Genomic DNA, 19,487 nt, shown 5'->3' on the forward strand with positions numbered 1-19,487 from the left:
ACGTCCTCACGGAGAGGGTGACCTTGAAGCGAAGACCCGAAGACGAGAGGACTCGGGCAGGCCGAGGTCTGGGCGAGGCGCGTTCGGGCCGCGGAACGGCTCAGGCCCNGAGCGAGGCGCGTTCGGGCCGCGGAACGGCTCAGGCCTGCCATCCCGGGGGTCATTCACGGGGCATCACGGACCCCTCCAGCGCCACCTCCCGTGCTGTTCGTGTCCCCGCGGGGTCTGTGGGGTGACGAGATTGGGGTTGAGTTGTGTGTGTCTTTATTTGATTCTGTGCATAGAGTAGGGTTGGGGGAATAGGATGAAGGCAGGATTTCACTCCCATTTTCCCGATGAGGGAAGTGAGGCTCTGGAGGCGGGGATGGAATTCGAACCCGGGTTTGTCCTACTCCGGGCTCCCTCGCGTAACCGCTTAAACGTTCCGGAGCCTGTGGCCACGGTGCCCCCAACCCCATCCCCTACCCAAGCTCGCCCAGCATCCCCAGGCCCAAACTGTCCCGTCCCGACCCCTCGGCCCGGGCGAGTCCTGGAACTTCTGAGAATGGGGTCGGGTTCCGAAACTTCTAGAGAGAAGATCGAGGGCTTCAGAGCCCGCTGACGCCGCCGGTTCCCCACCACCCACCGCTTGGGAGATGAGAGAAAGCCCGCACCGACTGAGGCTCCCGCGACTCCCACCAGGGGGCGCTCCAGGACCGCTCGTTTAGGGCGCGCTGGCCAAGGCTCCCGCCAAGGGCGCAGATGCTGCAGGCGCTGGCCCAGGGCCTTCCAGGGCCAGAGCTCCACCTCTGAATGTCAGGCTGCGGAAAAGTGGACGTGTCTGCAGGGCAGCTGTCCTTCGTGTGGGGTCCTGGGGTCAGCAGCATTAGCATCACCTGGAGCTTGAGCCCACCCCCCACCTGGGGAATCACTTAAGGCGTTGGGATCCAGCTGTCTGTGTTTTAGAAGGCCTTCCAAGGGATTCTGCTGCCTGACCAGCTTGAGAGGGATCTGCTGTGGGGTCTAAGTATCTCCTGGGGCTGTGGGGTAGCAGTTGTCAGTCCTGGGTGCACGTTGGAATCACCCTGCAAAGCTTGGGGCTCTGGGAGTCCCAGCCACACCCTGCATGAGAGTCTCTGGAGAGTGCCAGGCTGGGCAGGGGTGTTGGAAAGCTCCCGGGTCATTCCACACTGTCCCAGGGGCCCCCATCAGGGCTGAGGTGTCTCGTGAAGCTCTGGCCGGCTCTGGTGTAGAACGGGAATAGGACGATGAGAGATGAGGTCTCTTGGGGCTGATTTGAACTCCAACACATTACATCTTCTTCCATCGTCTCCGCAATCCTGGGAGGGAAGCTCTATTATGTTCCCCCTTTAAGATGAGAAAGTAGAGGCACAAAGAGGTGCAAGGTAACCAGCCCAAGGTCAAGCAGCTCATAAGGGGACACGCTAGGGGTGAACCAGGTTCCAAATCCCTCCTTACCAGCCCCCTAGTGGTTTCCTCCTGTCAAGGCACACCAGCATGGGGACTCAAAGTCCCTGCTGTCGTGGGTGGCACCTCTATGGCTGTGTTCGTTGGGAACATTTAGGGGTGTCCACATTTACGGTGTCCTCCAGTTTTCTGGTGCTTCCCCCCACGACAATCCTGGCATGTTCGAAACCACAACCCTGGAGACATCCATGGGCTGCGTTTGGGCCTGGGCCCTTCAGGTGCTAAATGAAATCCCCTTGGATTAAAAATAAGGGACCTCTGCCTCCTGGGCCCAGCGGATGCTCATGCCTGGACCACTGGGTATGGGAGAGACAAAGGGAAAATCAGCCAGGGGGGATGGATTTGCCCCAAATCTGGAAGTCTCACCTGGTGTCTCTCACCATCTCTGTTCCCACCTTTCCCCTTCCAGGACCCGAAACAGACTAGGCCCTCGTGGGCATGTGGCTACTATTCTCCCAGATGGGTGAATTCTTCACAGCTACCACCAACCTGGCTTCCAGAGCATTCACTGGGCACTCCAGAGAGGGCCCCATCCAGCCTGGTTATTCCCTGGCCCCCCCGCACAGTCCATCCCTGCAGGTGGGGTCCACACCCTGTCTTTCTTCCAAACCCCGTTGGGTACCAAGTGCAAAGGGGCTCTTAGCATCCTATGGAAGGGGCACCAGCTACTTCCTACTACTTCCAGAAAGGAGTGGGTGAGGACAGGCGACTCTTTCGTTCTAGAGACAAAAACGAAGAAAAAAACCTAGGCTAGGACTGCAGCGGCAGCCAAGACAGAGCTGGCCTCCAGGCCTCCCTCCTCCGTGACTTCCCTTTCCTCCCGCCCTCTTCGAGGCTGGGGTGTGGTCATAAGCTGTTTTTCGTGGGTGGGGTTGGGGTTTGGGGGACACAAGACAATACAGAGAGAGGTCCTCCAGTGCCCACGGGGCCCTAGCAACCCGATCTGTTCCCGATCGTAAGTGCCAGTCACAACACACTACATGCCACACCACGATCCGGCCTTTTGGCCTGTCTCTAGTGCAGAGTTTTCATTGTGCCCAGTGGCCAATCTGCCCCAGGAGATGTTCTGGGGGCTGGATCGGAACAGATTGCTGGGCCACACAGCCAGCTGGAGCAAATCCACAGCTCTGGCATGAAGGGTCCCAGAATCTGAATTTTGGCCACGCTTTCCAAATAAATCTTCTGCCCCTTGTAACCAAGCTTGGGGGAAGTATGTAACATGCGGGCCCTGGGCCAGAAGCCAGGGGCACGGGGATGGCAAGTAAAGTGACATAAACATGGGGCACCATCCCAGAGGGTGGGAGCGGAGGAGACACAAGGGAGTGACGACATAACCTTGGAGCATTCTTCACTTGCCCAATTCAAAGCCAGGAAATCACGTGGTAAACATTTTTATTTGCATGTTGGATTGCGCCCTTTTTTTTAAGTTCAAGGAGGAGGTCAGTGTTAAGTGGGCAGTAGAAAAGAAGAGAAAGGGAGAGGGGAGGGAAATTCGCCACCACCTTCTCCCCTTTCAAGCTGAACACTTAGACTTGCATTGGAATAATTAAAATCATGAATGATGCAACCCCTTCGTGTGGCTCTCTTTCTTTATGTTCCTCAGGTGACTAGAAAAAGTCTGTTTTTAAAAAGATCAATGCATGAAAGATAAACTTTTAACAAGAAAGAGGGCTGTTGGGTGGAGACGGGAGGCCCGCTGCCTGACCCTTGTCTGCCTCCATTTTCAAGTATGGTGGCAGGAAGGGCATCTCCATCCAAGCTCACAAGTGGCGATAGCATGACAGGTGGCGGAGAGCTCCAGGGCACCCCTGCCCTCACCTCACAGCTGGTCTTCTCGCTCTCCCTGCTCTGCTTCTGCTCTGGCCTCTGCCCTCAACACCCTAAGACTCCTGGCCTCGCCTGCCCTGGGGACTCTCTTGGGCAGGGTTGGCAACCGGGGAGTGTGCCAGAAGGCTCTCCGGCGCTTGCGAAACCATGAAAAACGTCCAGGGGTCTGGAACCTCACTGTTTTGACCTGTTTCCGGGCCTTAGCTCCTTGGGTTGTCCCTATGGACCCCCGGGCAGCTGGGGTTTCTGCCCTTTGGTTATGAACAGCTTCTGCCCTCTGGTCAGCTATGGCTTCTGCCCCATCAGGTGCAGCCTCTGCCCCCTGGACAATGGGGGCCTCTGCCCTTTGATTATCTGCAGCCCCTTCCCTCTGATTATTTGCAGACTCCGCCCTCTGGACAGCTATGGCTTCTGCCCCTGGATTATCCTCAGCCTCTGCCCCCTGGACAGGTATGGCTTCTGCCCTCTGATCATCTGCAGCCTCTGCCCTCTGATCATCTGCAGCCTCTGCCCTCTGATCATCTGCAGCCTCTGCCCGCTGATCATCTGCAGCCTCTGCCCTCTGATCATCAGCAGCCTCTGCCCTCTGATCATCTGCAGCCTCTGCCCTCTGACCATCTGCAGCCTCTGCCCTCTGATCTTCTGCAGCCTCTGCCCTCTGATCTTCTGCAGCCTCTGCCCTCTGACCATCTGCAGCCTCTGCCCTCTGACCATCTGCAGCCTCTGCTCTCTGATTATCTGCAGCCTCTACCCCCTGATCCGTGGATGCTGCTTCCTCCCTCCTGCGACGGCGGAAAGAGGCCCATTTGATTTTGGGCCTCCATCGTCTTGGGGACGTCTCAGGCACCTGCGCATCTTCTGTGTTGCCCACATTATCCCCCTGGCTGGCTCTGGCCGGCCCCGATGCCCCAACCCTCTCCCGCCTGGTAGAGGCCTGCTGGGCCTCACTCCCCTCGGGGCTGGACCTGGGCGTCCAACCCTTCACTCTCCGCTTCAGCTTCCCCCAGGACACCTGGCTGACATACTCTCGCCACCTGTCCGCCTTGGACAGCTGCGGCCTGGGGTTGTCCTCGAACATGGGCACGGGCAGGTTCACGCGGCGGCGGGCAGGTGGCGCGCTGGGCTTCTTCTCCCCTCGCTGCAGAAAGGCCTCCACCAGCTCCTCGTCGTCCTCGCTCTCCAGGTCGCTCCCCAGAAATTTGCTGCCCAGGTAACTGACTGGCATTTTGCGTACCTTCCTGCTGCGCCCCGCGCCTTTGTGACCCTTGTGACCCTTGTCTCCCTTGTCTTTGGAGGTCTCGAAGTCACTGAACTCGCTGTCGCTGGCGTTGCTGCTGTCATAGGTGCCCACAACCAGCCGCGGGGGAGGGGTCACCATCTGCTGGACTCTCCTCCTTACCCGGGGCTCCTTGGGCTTTTTGGGGGGCTGGGGTGGGTGTGGGGTGCTCTTCTCAATGATGCGGGCCACGTCCTCCAGCGTGCGGCCTTCTTCCTCCAGAAACTGGGTCAGCCGCTCGCGAAATTCCGCCTCCTTGGTGGCGGGCTTGGAGATGACCCTCCACACGCCTCCCGCCAGCCGGACCTCCCGGGGGATGAGCAAATAGTCGACGTCCTCCCCGATCTGCAGCATCCCCACCGTGGAGTCCTCCTCCCTGCGGAACACCTTGCCAATCTTCTTAAAGGTCCCCACGGGCTTCAAGGCTTCCACGAGGACGTCCAAATCCACATCTTTGCAGACATCGGGGACGCTCCAGAGGATAAGGCAGTCGGGGGATGGGAGGAAGCCCCAGGGGAACCAGCCCCCCACGTGGCTTTTCTCGAGGGTCTTTAAGATCTCCAGGGTGAAATTGGGGGTGGGGGCAAGGACCCCAAACTACAAGTAGGCCTGAGTCTTGGGCGATGGGGGTCGGGAAGTGGGGGAGGAGTCCTCGCAGAACTGCCCGGGGGCGGGGGCGGTGGGTCTCACCTCTCCAGCCAAGGATGAGCCAACCCCTCCCAACTTCTCTGCCCGCCACAAAGTCCAGTCTTGACCAAGTCCGGCTCCCCCGCCCCAAGGACTGGCGGGAATCAGTTCCCAGGATGCTTACGTGAGCCGGGGTGAGGTCAGTCCGAGGCTCGGAGCCCACCGCCAGCTGCAGACGTGGGGTCCCGGCTCCGAGTTGGGGCGCACGGGCTGCCCCCGTGGCTCTTCCTGCCTTGGGTCGCGCCTGCAGCTTGGGAGAGGCCTCCGCACACAAAGACGGCTCAGCCGTGGCTATTCAATATGGCCGAGGCGCTTGGAGGCCGCAGCCCAGCCCCCCCGAGGGTCTCCCGCCCCCAGGCAGGCTGCCACCCCGGTCCAGGCTGACCTTGACGCGCGCCTGCAGCCTCCAGCCCGTGCGCTCAGCGCCGAGCAGCGCGCGCGGGCAGGAAGTTCCTCCTCGCTCTCCCCTAGGGTGAGGCCCACCTTCCCCCTTCTCATCTTACACTCCCCGACTCGGGAAGACTGACAGGGGGGCTGTCCATTCCCTTCGGGGCGCCCTCCCTCCCCTCCCCCACAGGGGTGTGGCCGCGCTCCGGGCCTCCCTGGGGCCACCGCTTCCAAGCAGAACGCCCCGCCGAGGCCCACGTCAGCACCTTCCCCGGGAAAGGCGGCAGTTCCCCAACCTGCCCTTCTAAACGCGCGGGATCCAGCCAAAGCCCGGGGTGGGCGTGCCAATGCAGCCGGCCTCGGGCAAGCCGCTGCCACTGTGCGCGCTTCAGCCTCCCGAGACTATGGGTACCAGTGGTTCCCGCCTGGTTAACCATACAGGTCGGTGGAGAAATTGGAGCCGGGATCCTACCGCACCAGCCCCCCGCGCGGGGCTTGGCACACCGTAGGTGCTCAATAAATACTTGCGGGGTGAATGAATGAACCGTAGTGTTCATCAGGAGGCACTGGCTCCCTTGTATGATTTTCACATTGAAATACTATGCAGCTGTGTAAAAAGAAGCACCTAGTAAAAAGGACAGCCAGGTTTTCTGGAGCATTTCCTAGTGCTTTCTGCGGATTAACTCCACGACATCCTCCCTATAACATTATGATGCAGGTAATAGGAATGATGGTGATCTCCCATTTTATTGTATTTTTTTAAAGATTTTATTTATTTACTTGAGACAGAGCAAGGGTGAGAGAGGGAGAGCTCAGAGGGGCTCCCCGCTGAGCGGAGAGCCCAACGGGGTGGGGAGGGGAGGCTCGATCCCAGGACGGGAGATCATGACCTGAGCGGAAGGCAGCCACTTAATGCCTGAGCCACCCAAGCGCCCCAATCATTCCCACTTTATAGCTGAGGATGTAAATTCTCTTGCTCAAGGGCCCACAGCCAGAAGCGATTGAACCTGGATTTGAATTTGAAACGGTCTGACTTGTGTGTGTCTGTGTGTGGGTGGAGGGGGGCAGGCAAAGGGTCTAGACGTGCGGGTGTACTGATCTCGGGTACAAGCAGAGCTGACAGTGGCTGTCTCTGGGGAGGGAGACTGGGGAGCCCCAGAGGTGGCAAGAGACATGTACTTTCCCCTCTGTTTGGATTGCTTGGATTTTTAGAAGTCAAAAATGTTAATCAAATAAATTAAAGCAAAGGTCCTCAGACTCGGCCATGGACAGAGGGGGGTCAGGATCCCTGGGATGTGGGGCCCAGGGTGTGCAAAACTTCCCAGTAAGTCTGAGGCCTTCAGCTCAGTAACAATTGCACCATGATGGCATTAGTAATAATACGTTAACTTGCAGGGAGCTGTTTCCTTGGAACCAGGCACCCTGCTGTGTGTGGAGCGGGCCTGTTGTTAAGCATTCTCCGAGCTACAAGCAAACAGCTCACTGTTTACCCTTCGCTGCCTGCAATTGACCCCAGCCCAGCAGCTGGAGGGAATCTTTAAAAACTTAGATCTGTTTCTACTCTTTTAAAGATCCCCCATCTTACTCAGAGTAAAATCAAAGTCCTCACCGTGGGGCTGTGGCCCCCCCCACTTCCCTCTCTCTCCCTCCTTCTCACTGACTGCACTCCAGCCACCCCCACCTCTTCATTCTTCATCAAGGCACCAGGCTCAGTTCCACCTCAGGGCCTTTGCACTTGCTGTTCCCAACCTCCAGACTGTTATGGCCGCGCCTTCTCTTGGCAATTTCCGTCTGCTCAAATGTCACCTTTTTTGGAGAGGTCACTCACCCCCCCCCCAAATACGGGAGTAGCGTCTACCCTCTCCAGGGTCCTCTATCTCAGGAATCCTTAACCCTTTCTAAGTGCTATGGGGCCCTATTCAAGATAAAGTTTTTCAATGCATTGAATCGCATCCATCGGATTACAAAAGAAACCAATTATAATGAAATATACAACTGTTAAAAGAGAAAAAAATTTAACAGCAATAAACCCTGTAAAATAATAATGAGTTTAATACAGGGTATAAAAAAAGAAACATATAATTTTATTTAACTCACGACGTGGGATTTTATTTACTTCTTGAAAGAACCAGGCAGATGTGGAGAGAAAGAGGGAAGGAAAGGGAGAGACGGAAGGAAGGAAGATGCTTGGCGGGTGGGGTTGGTGAAGATCTCAGCGAGGCCTTTGCTCAATTATTGGCTCATTCGGGTTGTTTTTGCCTTTGCAGAGCCGGGTCGATAGGCTTTGCTGGATTTTTTCCTCCCTCCCACAAGCTCCATACCAGCTGGCCGCACTCAGCCCCCGCCTGGCCTCCCACCGCCCCGGCCCTCCCTTGTGCTCCCTTTCCAGCAGCCCTGCGGTCTCCATGGCAACGAAGAGACGCGCGTTAGCGTGGGTCCGCCCCGGGACCCGAGGGTCCGGAGGGTGGGGGGCGGGCAGCACCTCTTCTGGGCTCCTCACCCCTTCTTTAGGCCGGATCCCCCCACTCAGCTTCCCTGAAAAGCTACCGGAAACTGAAAATCCCCAGGCTACCCGTTTGAGGAATGTTGGTTTATGAATCCAAGTCCGAAAAATCAAAACTTCCAAGTGGAATGACCTCGCAGATGAGATATTTGTGTTCTGCAATTGGTAAAAGGTTTGTGTGTGTGTCTATGTGTGGGAGTGGGGCGGGGCGGGGAGGATTATCCTCGAAATGAAAACCTCAAATGTTCAACATTCTTACAAAAATTGCCAACCCCTGAGCAGTTCCGCTGTGGGTATATGGATTACTCAGACCTCAGGCAGCAGTAAGCCTTCTCCAGCCGCCCCAGAACGAACCATAATCACAGCTCCCACTTTCATACGTGTTTAAAAGAGATGAAAAATCCAAAAAGAATGGAGGAAGAAAGCAAAACGTGGCCCAGATCTCTCTACCCAGCTACGCTTGGTTGTGCCACTTTAAAAAATAACACTAAAGGGGCGCCTGGGTGGCTCAGGTCCTGATCCCCGAGTCCTGGAATCGAGTCACATGTGTCCCACATTAGGCTCCTTGCTCAGGGGGGAGCCTGCTTCTCCCTCTCCCTCTGCCTGCCGCTCCCCCTTGTGCTGTCTCTCTCTCTGTCAAATAAGTAAATAAAATCTTTAAAAAATAATAAAAAAATATAAAATACTAAAAGTAACACACACGTTAAGAAAATGAAGTTCCAGAAAGATATAAAATGAAAAACAAGTCTCCCTCTCCCAGCCTCCAGCCTCTTCCCATAAAGTAACCACAGTGAAATACCTCTGTGTTTTTGCAGGAAAAAAAAAAAAAAAGCTTACATGTGTAATTTTAGAGTGTACCCCAGGGGATGTTTCACATCATCTTGAATTATTTTTACCATGGTGCTTACCACTTCCTAGTATTTTCTTATTTATTTATTTATTTTCTTATTTATTTGTTGTCTCGCTATTCAAATACTCGCCCCATGGTGGGGGGGTATTTGTCTGGTTTAGTCACTGCCGAATTCTCAGAACCTAGAACAGTGCTGGTAGCGCTCAAAATATTTGTTGGGTGAATGAACGAGAGGATTGCACAAGATTTATTACCATAAATCTCACTTTTTTCCCTGAATAGCTGGTCTTGAAGTCTTTCCGAATCTGTGTATGCGGATCAGCGTCGCTTTTCTTTTTTGTGACAATTTCCACCCTTCTTTGAGTAAGAAAGCAGGGAGCATAATACTGATAATAATTCACTTTGATCGAGCACCTACTTTCTCCCCATCCCTGTACATTTTTTCTTTTACTCCTTACAACCCCTCTTTTTTTTTTTTTTAAGATTGATTTATTTATTTGAGAGAGAGAGAACATGCAGGGAGGGGCAGAGGGAGAGAAAATCTCCAACAGACTCCCCGCTGAGCGTGGAGGTGGAGGGGGGCTCATTTTCTCCACCCTGAGATCAGGACCTGAGCCCAAAGCAAGAGTCTGATGCTTAACTGACTGAGCCACCCGGGCGCCCCACTCCTCACGACCCCTCTTAAGCAAGTATTTATTCCCATTTTCCAGATGAGAAAAACTGAGGCCAAAGAAAGCCACGCAGCTAGTAAGTGACAAAGCTTTGAATTACTCAGGTTCATTAGATTCCAGCCCCTACACTCTTACGCCTTCTTTATTTTCCCAGTTGCTTATGGTGGTTTGAGGGTGGGGAGCAAGGCTGGTGAGCAATCTTTGAAGACTTCTCCCCCAGGTGACATTTGTAACTTTGGCATAGTCACTGGATTTGTCCTCAGTCTCAAATGCCCAGAAATCAGATCCTGTCTAGAATGAATGGGATATAAATTAGCCACACTTTGTAGCCAATGGGCTCATTGACAGCACATAGTAGGTCCTCAAGAAATATAGCGGGAAGCAGCCTTGTGGCTTACACTCTGGCTTCCAGAACCAGCCCCATAGTTGGGCCGCCCCTGCCTCTCACCTCTTCAACACAAAATCTGGAAGCTGTTTGGTGCGTATGGAAGCAAAGCCGACAAAATAGCTGTATAATTGAACAATCGTTAGTCCGTCCATCCATCCATCCATCCATCCATCCATCCATCCATCCATCCATTCATTCATGGGGCACGTTTCTCTAAAGCAATGATTTGCAAATCTGGTTGCATATTAGAATCAGTAGTGAGAGTTGTAGAAATCACGATTTCCCGAGTCCAACCTACTGGATCAGAACGTCTTAGGGTGAGGGGGTGGGGTACTGCATTACAAAAATAATCCCCCCAAGTGACTCTGAGCTAGTGATGGTTGGTGGGGCTGAGCAGAGGCAAGGGAGGAACTCGGCCAGCTGGAAATACCACACAGCCCCTGCAAAGGAGCCGGACTGGAAATTAGGGTTTCTACGATTTTAGCAACATAGAGGGACCCTTAAAGCGGGGGAGGGGCGGGAATCTCAGAGATCCTGTAATAGTTTGGATAATGCTTACTCACGGATTTCAGGTTCGAATGCCTGGCATTTGAAAATGTTACTTTATTTGGAAAAGGATCTTCGCAGATGTAATGAAGGATTTGGAGATGAGATGACCCTAGACTGTCGGGGGGGGGGACACATCAGGAGTGTCCTGGTAAGAGAGAAGCAGAGAGACTAACAGACACAGAGGGGGAGCCATGAAGAATCAGAGGAGACATTGTGACCACAATGGCAGGGACTGGGGCGATGTGGCCATGAGCCAAAGAACACCCCAAGGGTCCTCACCAGCGCCTTCGGAGGGAGCTCAGCCTTGCTGACACCTTGATTTCGGAGTTCTAGCCTCCAGAAGTGTGAGGGAATGCGCTACTGTTCTGAGTCACCCAGTTTGTGGTGATTGGCTACGGCAGGCATGGGGAGCAAATCTAGCCCCGCCCCACCCCCCAGTTGTGGCCGCGAATCCCCCAGACTCCGATGAGGAAAGTTCCAAATTAAAACATCCAAGTTTTATTCTGTGACCTTGTCTCTCAAGAACCATTATCCCCTTGAGAGCCTGGGTGGCTCAGTTGGATAAGTGTCTGCCTTCGGCTCAGGTCATGATCTCAGCGTCGTGGGATCCGCATCGGGCTCCCTGCTCCGCGGGGAGTCTGCTTCTCCTTCTCCTTCTGCCCCTTCCCCCTGCTTGTGCTCTCTCTCATTCTTTCTCTGACAAGTAAATAAATAAAATTTTAAAAAAGAACCGTTATCCCCAAAGTGAAGTATTGTGCAGTCTCCTGGCCCCAGGAACCAGGTATGGGTGATGAGAATCTTAGAAGGGTTTTCAAATGCCCGCTGCCCCCGCCTGCGGAACTTCCCTCTGGGGCCTGCCCCTTATTGCCAGCGTCACCCCAGGGTGGTCCAAAGGTTAGACGTCCCCTTTCTCAGGAGTCTATGAAACCTTTGGCATTACATACCTAACTTTCCCATAAAGATGCCTCTTTTTGCATCTTCCTGACCACCCTCAGCAATGGGTACAATTATCAGCCCATTTTACAGATGAAGATATCGAGGCATAGAAATGAAGTAATTCCCCCAGACAGCTCACCTCCCAACTGCCCCACTGTTGTTTTCATTTTTTTAAAAAAGATCAGCTCTATTGGAAGTATAATTTCCATCTTATACATGTGCCCTTTTTAATGTCCCATGTGGTAAGGTTGATTGATTGATTGAGTGATTGATTTGAGAGACAGAGAGAGTGTGTGCACAGGGGGGAGGAACAGAGGGAAAGGGAGAATCTTAAGCAACTTCCTTGCCCAGCACAAGCCCAACATGGGCCTCGAGCTCACAACCCTGAGATCGTGACCTGAGCCAAAACCAAGAGTCGGACCCTCAACTGACAGAGCCACCCAGACACCCCTCGTGTGGTAAGTTTCAGAGTCACTATTACCACAATCAAGATACAGAAGACTTCTATCACCCCAAAAAGTTCCCTTCTGCCCTTTGTGGCAGTCCCCTTCTGCCTCCCTAGCCCCAGCTATGGCTCTGCTTTCTGTCCCTAGAGGGTTGTTGCTTCTGGAGTTTTCTATAAAAAGAATCACCGAGCATGTGTCCTTTTGGTCTGGCTTCTTTTCCTTGATGGAAGGATTTTATTTATTTATTTATTTATCTATCTATATATTTTTTAAAGATTTTATTTATTCGACAGAGATAGAGACAGCCAGCGAGAGAGGGAACACAAGCAGGGGGAGTGGGAGAGGAAGAAGCAGGCTCATAGTGGAGGAGCCTGATGTGGGGCTCGATCCCATAACGCTGGGATCACGCCCTGAGCTGAAGGCAGATGCCCAACCTCTGTGCCACCCAGGTGCCCCGATGGAAGGATTTTAAGACGCATCTACGCGACCGTGTGGAACTGTAGGTCATTCTTTTTGTTGCCGTGCAACAATGTATGGTGTCAATCTACCACAATTTGTTTATCTGTTCACCTGTCAGTAGGGATCCAGGTTGTTCCAGTCCTGGATACTTATGAATAATGCTGTCGTGAATACTCCAGAGCCTCTGTTTATTTTTTTAAGATTTTATTTATTTATTTGAGGGAAGAGAGAGAGAGAGAGAGATGACCTGAGCCAAAGGCAAACGTTTAGACGGAGCCACCCAGGTACCCTTCCAGAACCTACGTTTTTAATGCATGGTATACACTCTCCCTGCTGCAAAGAAACTGTGGCATGGGTTGTATTAGCACCGCTTTACAAATAAGGAAACTGAGGCCCAGAAAGGTGAAGTCACCTCCCCAGAGGCACACAACCAGTTGGTGGCAGAGTCAAGACTGGCACCCAGGTCTGTCTGCGCAGCTCTGAATCCTTGGACATGCTCTCCATCCTGTGCCCTGTTCGTGTGAGGACACAGGCTGGGTGCCATCCCCCGAGGGGTGTTATCAAAGAGCATGCTGTGATTGCTTTCAATACATTTATTTTATAAGTTCATATTTGTACAATAGAGCATCAACCACAAAGAACGGGGATGAGTTTGAACGGAACCCGCTCTTGAAAATGGGGGTTTATCGAGGCCAGCTGCAGGCATCTCTCAGGCAGCACGTCCAGCTGATCTGGGAATTTTCACTTAGGATTCGCTGTGTGTCAGCCAGACAGATAACTGGCTTCGGGTGGTAACTGGGTGACACAGCTGCTTGTGTTTCTACGTCAGGAAACTCTTCCGGAAAACCTCGAGAAGGGGTAGGAGGTTGGGTTTTAGGGGCAACATTGAACACTGACACATGCTCACGTTGTGTATCACACGTATGGATGTCGTACGGGAAACACCCCAAACCCACAATAAGCACAAATATACAGTCTCGATACTGCAAGAAGACGATACGCGTGTCACACTGTCCCGTGTTATGACACGATGACTGTGCCTTGGTGGGAGAATGGCAGGCCACTAGCTCATGTGCCTGAGGTCGCAGTCAAGCCCAGACTCTCAGAAAACAGCGAACACAGCAACACGATACGCTGTGAGTGCAGTTGCCCAGGCTGGAAACTTACAAGGGAGAAAAAGATCAGGAGAGCGCTATGACCACAGATAGGCTTGCAAGAGGAGTAAATATGTATGTGGGGATGGCAGGAAAAGCTTTGTCCCAAGCATCCCACAGCAGAAGAGGATGGGGAAGCTGATGATTCAGAGACAGCAGGGGGAGTTTCCAGAACTCAGTCTTTCAGGTGTTTAGGTTGTCGAAGCACGTGAACTCTAAAAATTCCTTCTGTCTTGACACTCGCCGGGAATGCGAGGACCTAAGAGGGATTTCTGACTGCCTGAGGGTGGGTCCCTTGCCTGCACCCTGGCTGCCAAGGTGAAGGGGTGGGTGGAGAGAGAATCTCCACCTTTTGGCTCTGCTGGGGGGGGCGGGGCTCAGGGTGTAGCAGATATAAGAACAGGGTCGGATGCTGGAATTCACAGACGTGACTGAAGCCCACCACATTAATACGTTGGTGGTCTCCACCATCACGATTTGGTAGGTAAGAATCTGAATGTGTGTGTAAATTGCATTTTTTAAAAACCAAAGAAATTCAGCTCAAACCTTTGCAAATCCCTGAACTAATGGAAGTTTGGAAATTCGCAGACCAGATGTCCCCGAATAAGAGCTCGGTCTACCCACGGACATTTGGGTTTTACCTGATTCATTTCTTCGTTTTTGTTGTTCTTTACCATCCGGGGGACTCAAAGTTAATGCTGTTAATGGATAACTCCTGACGATGACCTCTTAATTATTTACCTCTTTTCGGACTATTTCCTGAAAATCTTGCCTTTTGTTCTTTACAAGAGGGGTGCCCCCTCTGGCCAAGTCAGAGCTTCTGGAATTGAATTTGGGGAGAACCGTATCCTGACCCGAAGGGCCCATCGGAGCAGAGGAGTCCCACGTCTGACCATCCCCTGCAAGGGAGACCTAGTGCGTACAGGACAGCGACAGCTTTGGACAGAGTCAAACACAGAGCACTGAGCGCCTCACGTGTGGCAAGCAGGCAACTCACTTCGTCAGGTGTGATTTCTGCAAAACACAGTGGTTCACTCTGGACGAGTTTGTGCCAGAGCTATCTTCAAGGTCCATCCTTTTAAAAGACAAAAAAAAAAAAAAAAAAACGGTCTAGACTTTGCAATGGCAGGATCTCCAGCAGTGCCCAAAGCTAGAAGGGTATGTGTCTGTTCCTGACAACACATACTCAGCAAGAGGGCTGTCCCCTATATCAGGCCTCGCGGGGGGTTGGGGGGGTTGCTGAGAGGGGGTAACGGCTTTTCTCCAGAGCAGGGATCTCCCCGACGTGCTCCTCCTTCTTGGATTTCCTCAGCTCGGGCAAGAGACCTTCTGAAAACCCTTGGAATTCTGGACCCTGTTTCTCCTCTTCCATTTCCTTCAAACACCTGCTCATGCGGGGGGGGGGAGGGGGAGACAGCCCGCGGTCTCCATGGCAACAGTCCAGATGCTGCTTCTTGGCTAGGACTGCCGCCTCCCGGCTGGTCCCTTGGGGTCTCCAGGTTGTTAGACGTTGTTTGCGGGTTCTTCACTCAGAAGTTACCCTTGCCCACTCAAATAATACTCACTCACACACACACACACACACTCAGGTGTTACTCCCACAGTTGCACGTTGCCCACAACTCCTCAAATATTAAACTCGCTCTAATTCATATATTACCATCATACTCAAATGCTACTCACACATGCAAATGGCATGTATTCGAGTAACTCAGACGTAACCCGCACCTACTCAGATATTAATATGGGTGCCGCGAGGGCAAGATTTGGGTCTGTTTGTTCCCTGCTGTATGCCCAGTGCCTGAAACAGCGCCTGGTACACTGTGGGCGCTCAGAAAACATTTGTTGAATGACTGAGTGATCCACACCCAACCAGGTATTACCTAGATCTGCTCAAATGGTACCCATGCCCACGCAGATGTACCCCAGTAACTCACATGCTCCCCAGTCTCTGTGAGGGCTGTGAAGGCAGGGATCTGTGTTGGGTTTGCTCCCTTCTCCCAGCTCCTAGAACAGTGCCTGGGACGTAGTAGGTGTGCAGTAGATATCTGCAGAATGATGGAATGGCCCACGCTCAACCAGATGTTACCCCCATCACTCAGATGTAACCCGCAAGTTAACTCAGATCAAAATGCCCCCCTCACTCACACCAGTCGGATGTTCCCCACATTCACTCAGATGACATCCATTCCCATTCAAAGTGACCCAGACACCAGAGTCATACTCCCCCCGCCATACGATCCACACTCACTCAAATTCCCCAAACTAATTCAAAGCCTGCCTCCCCTTCCCGTCATCACCCGCACCCACTCAGATCACACCTCCCTTCACCCTGCCGCCCCTGCGCCCTCCCCACCTCACCTCACAACTTCTTGTCAGACGCATGGTGCCGTCGACGGCTTTTCTTGTGCTTTCGCTTGCCTCTCTTGTCATCTCCAGCCTTGCCCTGCTTCTCTGTGGAGTCCAGAGGTCGGGCCCCGTCGGTGCCCGCCGGGGCCCTGGCCCCCAGCTTCTCCCCTGGCCCGGGCACCTGGCACTTTCTGGCAGGCAGCTCGCTGGGTCCCGTCCCTGTGGGGCACAGTTCCTGCCTCAGGACCCGGGCCACATCCTCCACTGTCCTGCCCTCGCTCTGCAGGAACAGGTTCAGCTTGGTCAGGAACTCGACGTCCTGCTTCCGGGGCATGTAGACCACTCTCCACATGCCGCCCTTGCCCTTGATCTCCCTGGGGATCACGGCATAGTTGAGGTCCTCCTCCAGCCTAATGATGGCTGCCTTGGATCTCTCTTCTTCCAGAAAGGCCTTCCCGGCCACTTCGAACTTGCCCAGAGGCTTCAGGGGGACCCGTATGATCTCCTCGAATTCCTCATGGTTGCAGTCTTCCGGTATCCCCAGGATCATGAGGGACTTGTAACTGTCCACCTCGAGCGCCTTGCACCCGTGCTCCAACAGAGCGATGTCCTTGACCCCGAAGAGCATCTTGCCCAGCTCTCGGAGGCAGCAGTATGCCCGCTGGTGCGCCCCTGAGCTGCCTCGGGAATCCACAGAATGATCCAGGATGCCAAGATCCCTTCCCAAAGGCTAAGTAGGAGAGAGGCCTCACGGGCCCAATTTGTCCCTCTGGTGGAGAATGCCCCTGGCCCTGCCCGCAGGGCTGCAGTGTCCGGCCTTCCCCCAAGAGGATTCTCGGGAATTCCCAGGGACTTACGCACAGGGAAGCGGAGGTGGCCTCTGCCAGCTGGCTCGTGGGTCCCGAGTCTGGGCAAGGCCACACCAAGGAGGGTCTGAAGATGCACTTCCCCTTTCTTGGCGATGGTGTCCAAAGGTCTCAGCCGTCCTGGCTGTCTCAGCAGATCTGGGACGGCGGGTCTCCCTGGGGCTGCTGCCACCGGGGTGTCGTGGACGGGGGCCCAGAAAGCAGGGTGGCTGGTCTCTTGCGGCTGGTCCAGAGGCTGCCCTCAGTGCCCCGTGGTCCGGCGAAGACAAGGATGTGGCCGCTGCACTTGCTCCCGCAGTGACGTCACCGCCGCCTTCCGCTCTGCGGCCCAGAAGTCTCCATGGCAACCGAGGGAGCATCGCCTCTGCCATTGGCTGGGGCCAGCGGCATTGAAATCAGAGTCCAAGGGGGTCACTCGGGGGTGAGGGGTCAGCCACCGGCCTTCAAAAGCACCCTCCCTTCTGCTTTGAGAAAATGGATGATTCGAGGGGAGAGGGGACAGAGAAGATACAAGAAAAGCCTGGAACATTGGGGGGGGGTCAGAAAGTAAGGAAATTCTCAAAGAAAGATGAGAACAGGTGGAAGGACAGAGAGCCAGCTTGAACGGCTCCCACTGGCCAAATCTGGGACAATTTGAGCATCAATGTTCAAAATGAGATTATAAATTCCTTGATAAAATAAAATCCATGAGTCTGTGAGGATATAAATAAATGCAAAAATGGAAAGTTTGGGTGGAAGGCTATACGTTGTCTCACATAAAACTTAGGAATCAAAGGCCGCAAGAGTCTCTTTACCTTGGAATGTCCTTGTGTGTAGGACACACCCAACAACATTCAGGGCAACATACTGGTAATTTTCTCACAAAATGTTCAGGAGGGAGAAGAGTTCTTTGTACTGTACTTGCAACTTTCCTGTAAGTTTATGATTGTTTCGAATACATTTTTAAAAAAGAAAAAAGAAACGCCCTGCACATGCGATCACCTTCACAATGTCCGTTTCTCCCCTCCCTGCCCCAGTATAAAAACCATCAAGTTTGAGTTAGATTGACCTCTTCCAAACTCCCAGCTTCCGGTAGGTCAATGAATGGATGGAACTAATTAATCAGCATAATCCGCCCCCCCCCCCCCCCCCCCCCCCGCCTGCCACCGTGATTGGTTCAGAAATGGTCACCCAGGTAACCCAGGCCTAAGCCAATCAGTGGCTTTATCTCCCTGCTCGCTGCGGTTGGTGAAGGCTGGATACCGGAACTCAGTCCAATTAGAATGAAGCTCTGGATTTTTGAGACTAGTTATGAAGAGGAATATACTCCTTTCCCCTAAATGTGAAAGAATAAATATGAGCCATTCAAGAGGTCATCTTGAAACCATGAGAGAAGCCATTCTGAGGATGAATTACAAATCCAGAGGAAAGCAGACCTGAGAGAATCACAGAGAAACCATTGTCCTGATGTCATCACATACTTCTGGATCAAACCATGCCTGAAACCCACCCTCTGAAACTTTTTTTTTTAACTTTTTAAGTGAAATACAACATTTATAAGGAGAAGTGCACAAGTTATAAAGGAAAATCTATAAATAGAACACATCGTGTAACCAGCACCCAAATCCAATACACAAACATCATCAGCATTCCTAGAAGGGTGGCCTCTGTTTTCTCCAAGTCACTATATCCTGTCAGGAGGAGCCACATTCCTGACTCTCTGTGGCATAGATCCGTTTTTTCTGGGTTTGTATTTTACATAAATGGAATCGCATATTATGTTCTCCGTGTTTCTTGGTGACCACATACGTCCGTATCTGTGGGTTATAAGCCTAGGCAGATGCTAAGCTGTAGTAGATATCCGAGCTTCCAAAGTATTTGTATCATTTTACCTTCCCCTAGTAGCACTTGAGAGTTCCAGGGCCTTCACATCCTCCCCGACGCTAGCTATTGCCAGAATTTTCCAGCTGGCAACCCAGATGTGTATCTCCTTGTGGTGTCTCCTGAGTAGAATCTCTTTGTGCTTTTTTTTTTTTTAAGATTTTTTTTTTAAATTTATTCATTCGACAGCCAGCAAGAGAGGGAACACAAGCAGGGGAAGTGGAAGAGAAAGAAGCAGGCTCAAAGCGGAGGAGCCTGATGTGGGGCTCGATCCCAGAACGCCGGGATCACGCCCTGAGCCGAAGGCAGACGCTTAACGACTGAGCCACCCAGGCGCCCCCTCTTTGTGCTTTTAATTTGAATGTTCCTGATAACCAGTGACATTGAGGATACTTTTTCAGAGGCATATTGGCCATTTGGATATCTTGTGAAGCTTGTTAAAGTCTTTCACTTTTTTTTTTTAATTAGATTGTCACCTTTTCCTTGTTGATTTATGTTTAATGTAATCTGCATATTTCTTCTTTTTTAAAAGATTTTATTTATTTATTTGACAGGGAGAGAGGCAGTGAGAGAGGGAACACAAGCAGGGGGAGAGGGAGAGGAAGAAGCAGGGTTCCCACCGAGGATGGAGTCCGATGCGGGGCTCGATCCCAGAATGGTGGGATCATGACTTGACTAAAGGCAGACGCTTAACCACTGAGCCACCCAGGGGCTCCATCTGCATATTTTCTTGATTGTTCTAAGCTTATCTGACTTGGATTTTCTGTAACTTGTATCCAAAATGCAGCCTCATTAACACGGAAAGACTCCTAA

At 52.7% G+C, this 19,487-nt stretch overlaps 2 protein-coding genes across 5 annotated transcripts; both read right to left on the reverse strand.

The window, feature by feature from the left end:
- Positions 1–2,842: 2,842 nt before the first annotated feature.
- CCDC8 (coiled-coil domain containing 8) lies at positions 2,843–5,778 on the reverse strand. Its single transcript, XM_019803591.2, has one exon. The coding sequence runs from the start codon at positions 4,922–4,924 to the stop codon at positions 3,287–3,289; it is 1,638 nt and encodes a 545-aa protein (XP_019659150.2). The 5' UTR covers positions 4,925–5,778; the 3' UTR covers positions 2,843–3,286.
- Positions 5,779–12,482: 6,704 nt separating this feature from the next.
- LOC109490203 (paraneoplastic antigen-like protein 8C) lies at positions 12,483–17,101 on the reverse strand. 4 transcript variants are annotated; one of them, XR_004619180.1, is made up of 3 exons: positions 15,961–17,101; positions 15,537–15,647; positions 12,483–14,675 (listed from the first exon to the last, which is right to left on the reverse strand). XR_004619180.1 is itself a non-coding variant. In XM_019803593.2 (2 exons), the coding sequence occupies exon 1, from the start codon at positions 16,574–16,576 to the stop codon at positions 15,962–15,964; it is 615 nt and encodes a 204-aa protein (XP_019659152.1). In that variant the 5' UTR covers positions 16,577–17,101; the 3' UTR covers positions 12,483–14,675; position 15,961. The 4 variants fall into 4 exon arrangements, 2 of the variants coding, with proteins under 2 accessions (XP_019659152.1, XP_019659153.1); XR_004619181.1 differs by lacking the exon at positions 15,537–15,647 and having other exon boundaries at positions 13,592–13,608; positions 14,598–14,675; XM_019803593.2 differs by lacking the exon at positions 15,537–15,647.
- Positions 17,102–19,487: the final 2,386 nt, after the last annotated feature.

The sequence above is a fragment of the Ailuropoda melanoleuca genome, chromosome 12, assembly GCF_002007445.2.
Source record: "Ailuropoda melanoleuca isolate Jingjing chromosome 12, ASM200744v2, whole genome shotgun sequence".
In the NCBI taxonomy this organism is placed as follows: domain Eukaryota; kingdom Metazoa; phylum Chordata; class Mammalia; order Carnivora; family Ursidae; genus Ailuropoda; species Ailuropoda melanoleuca.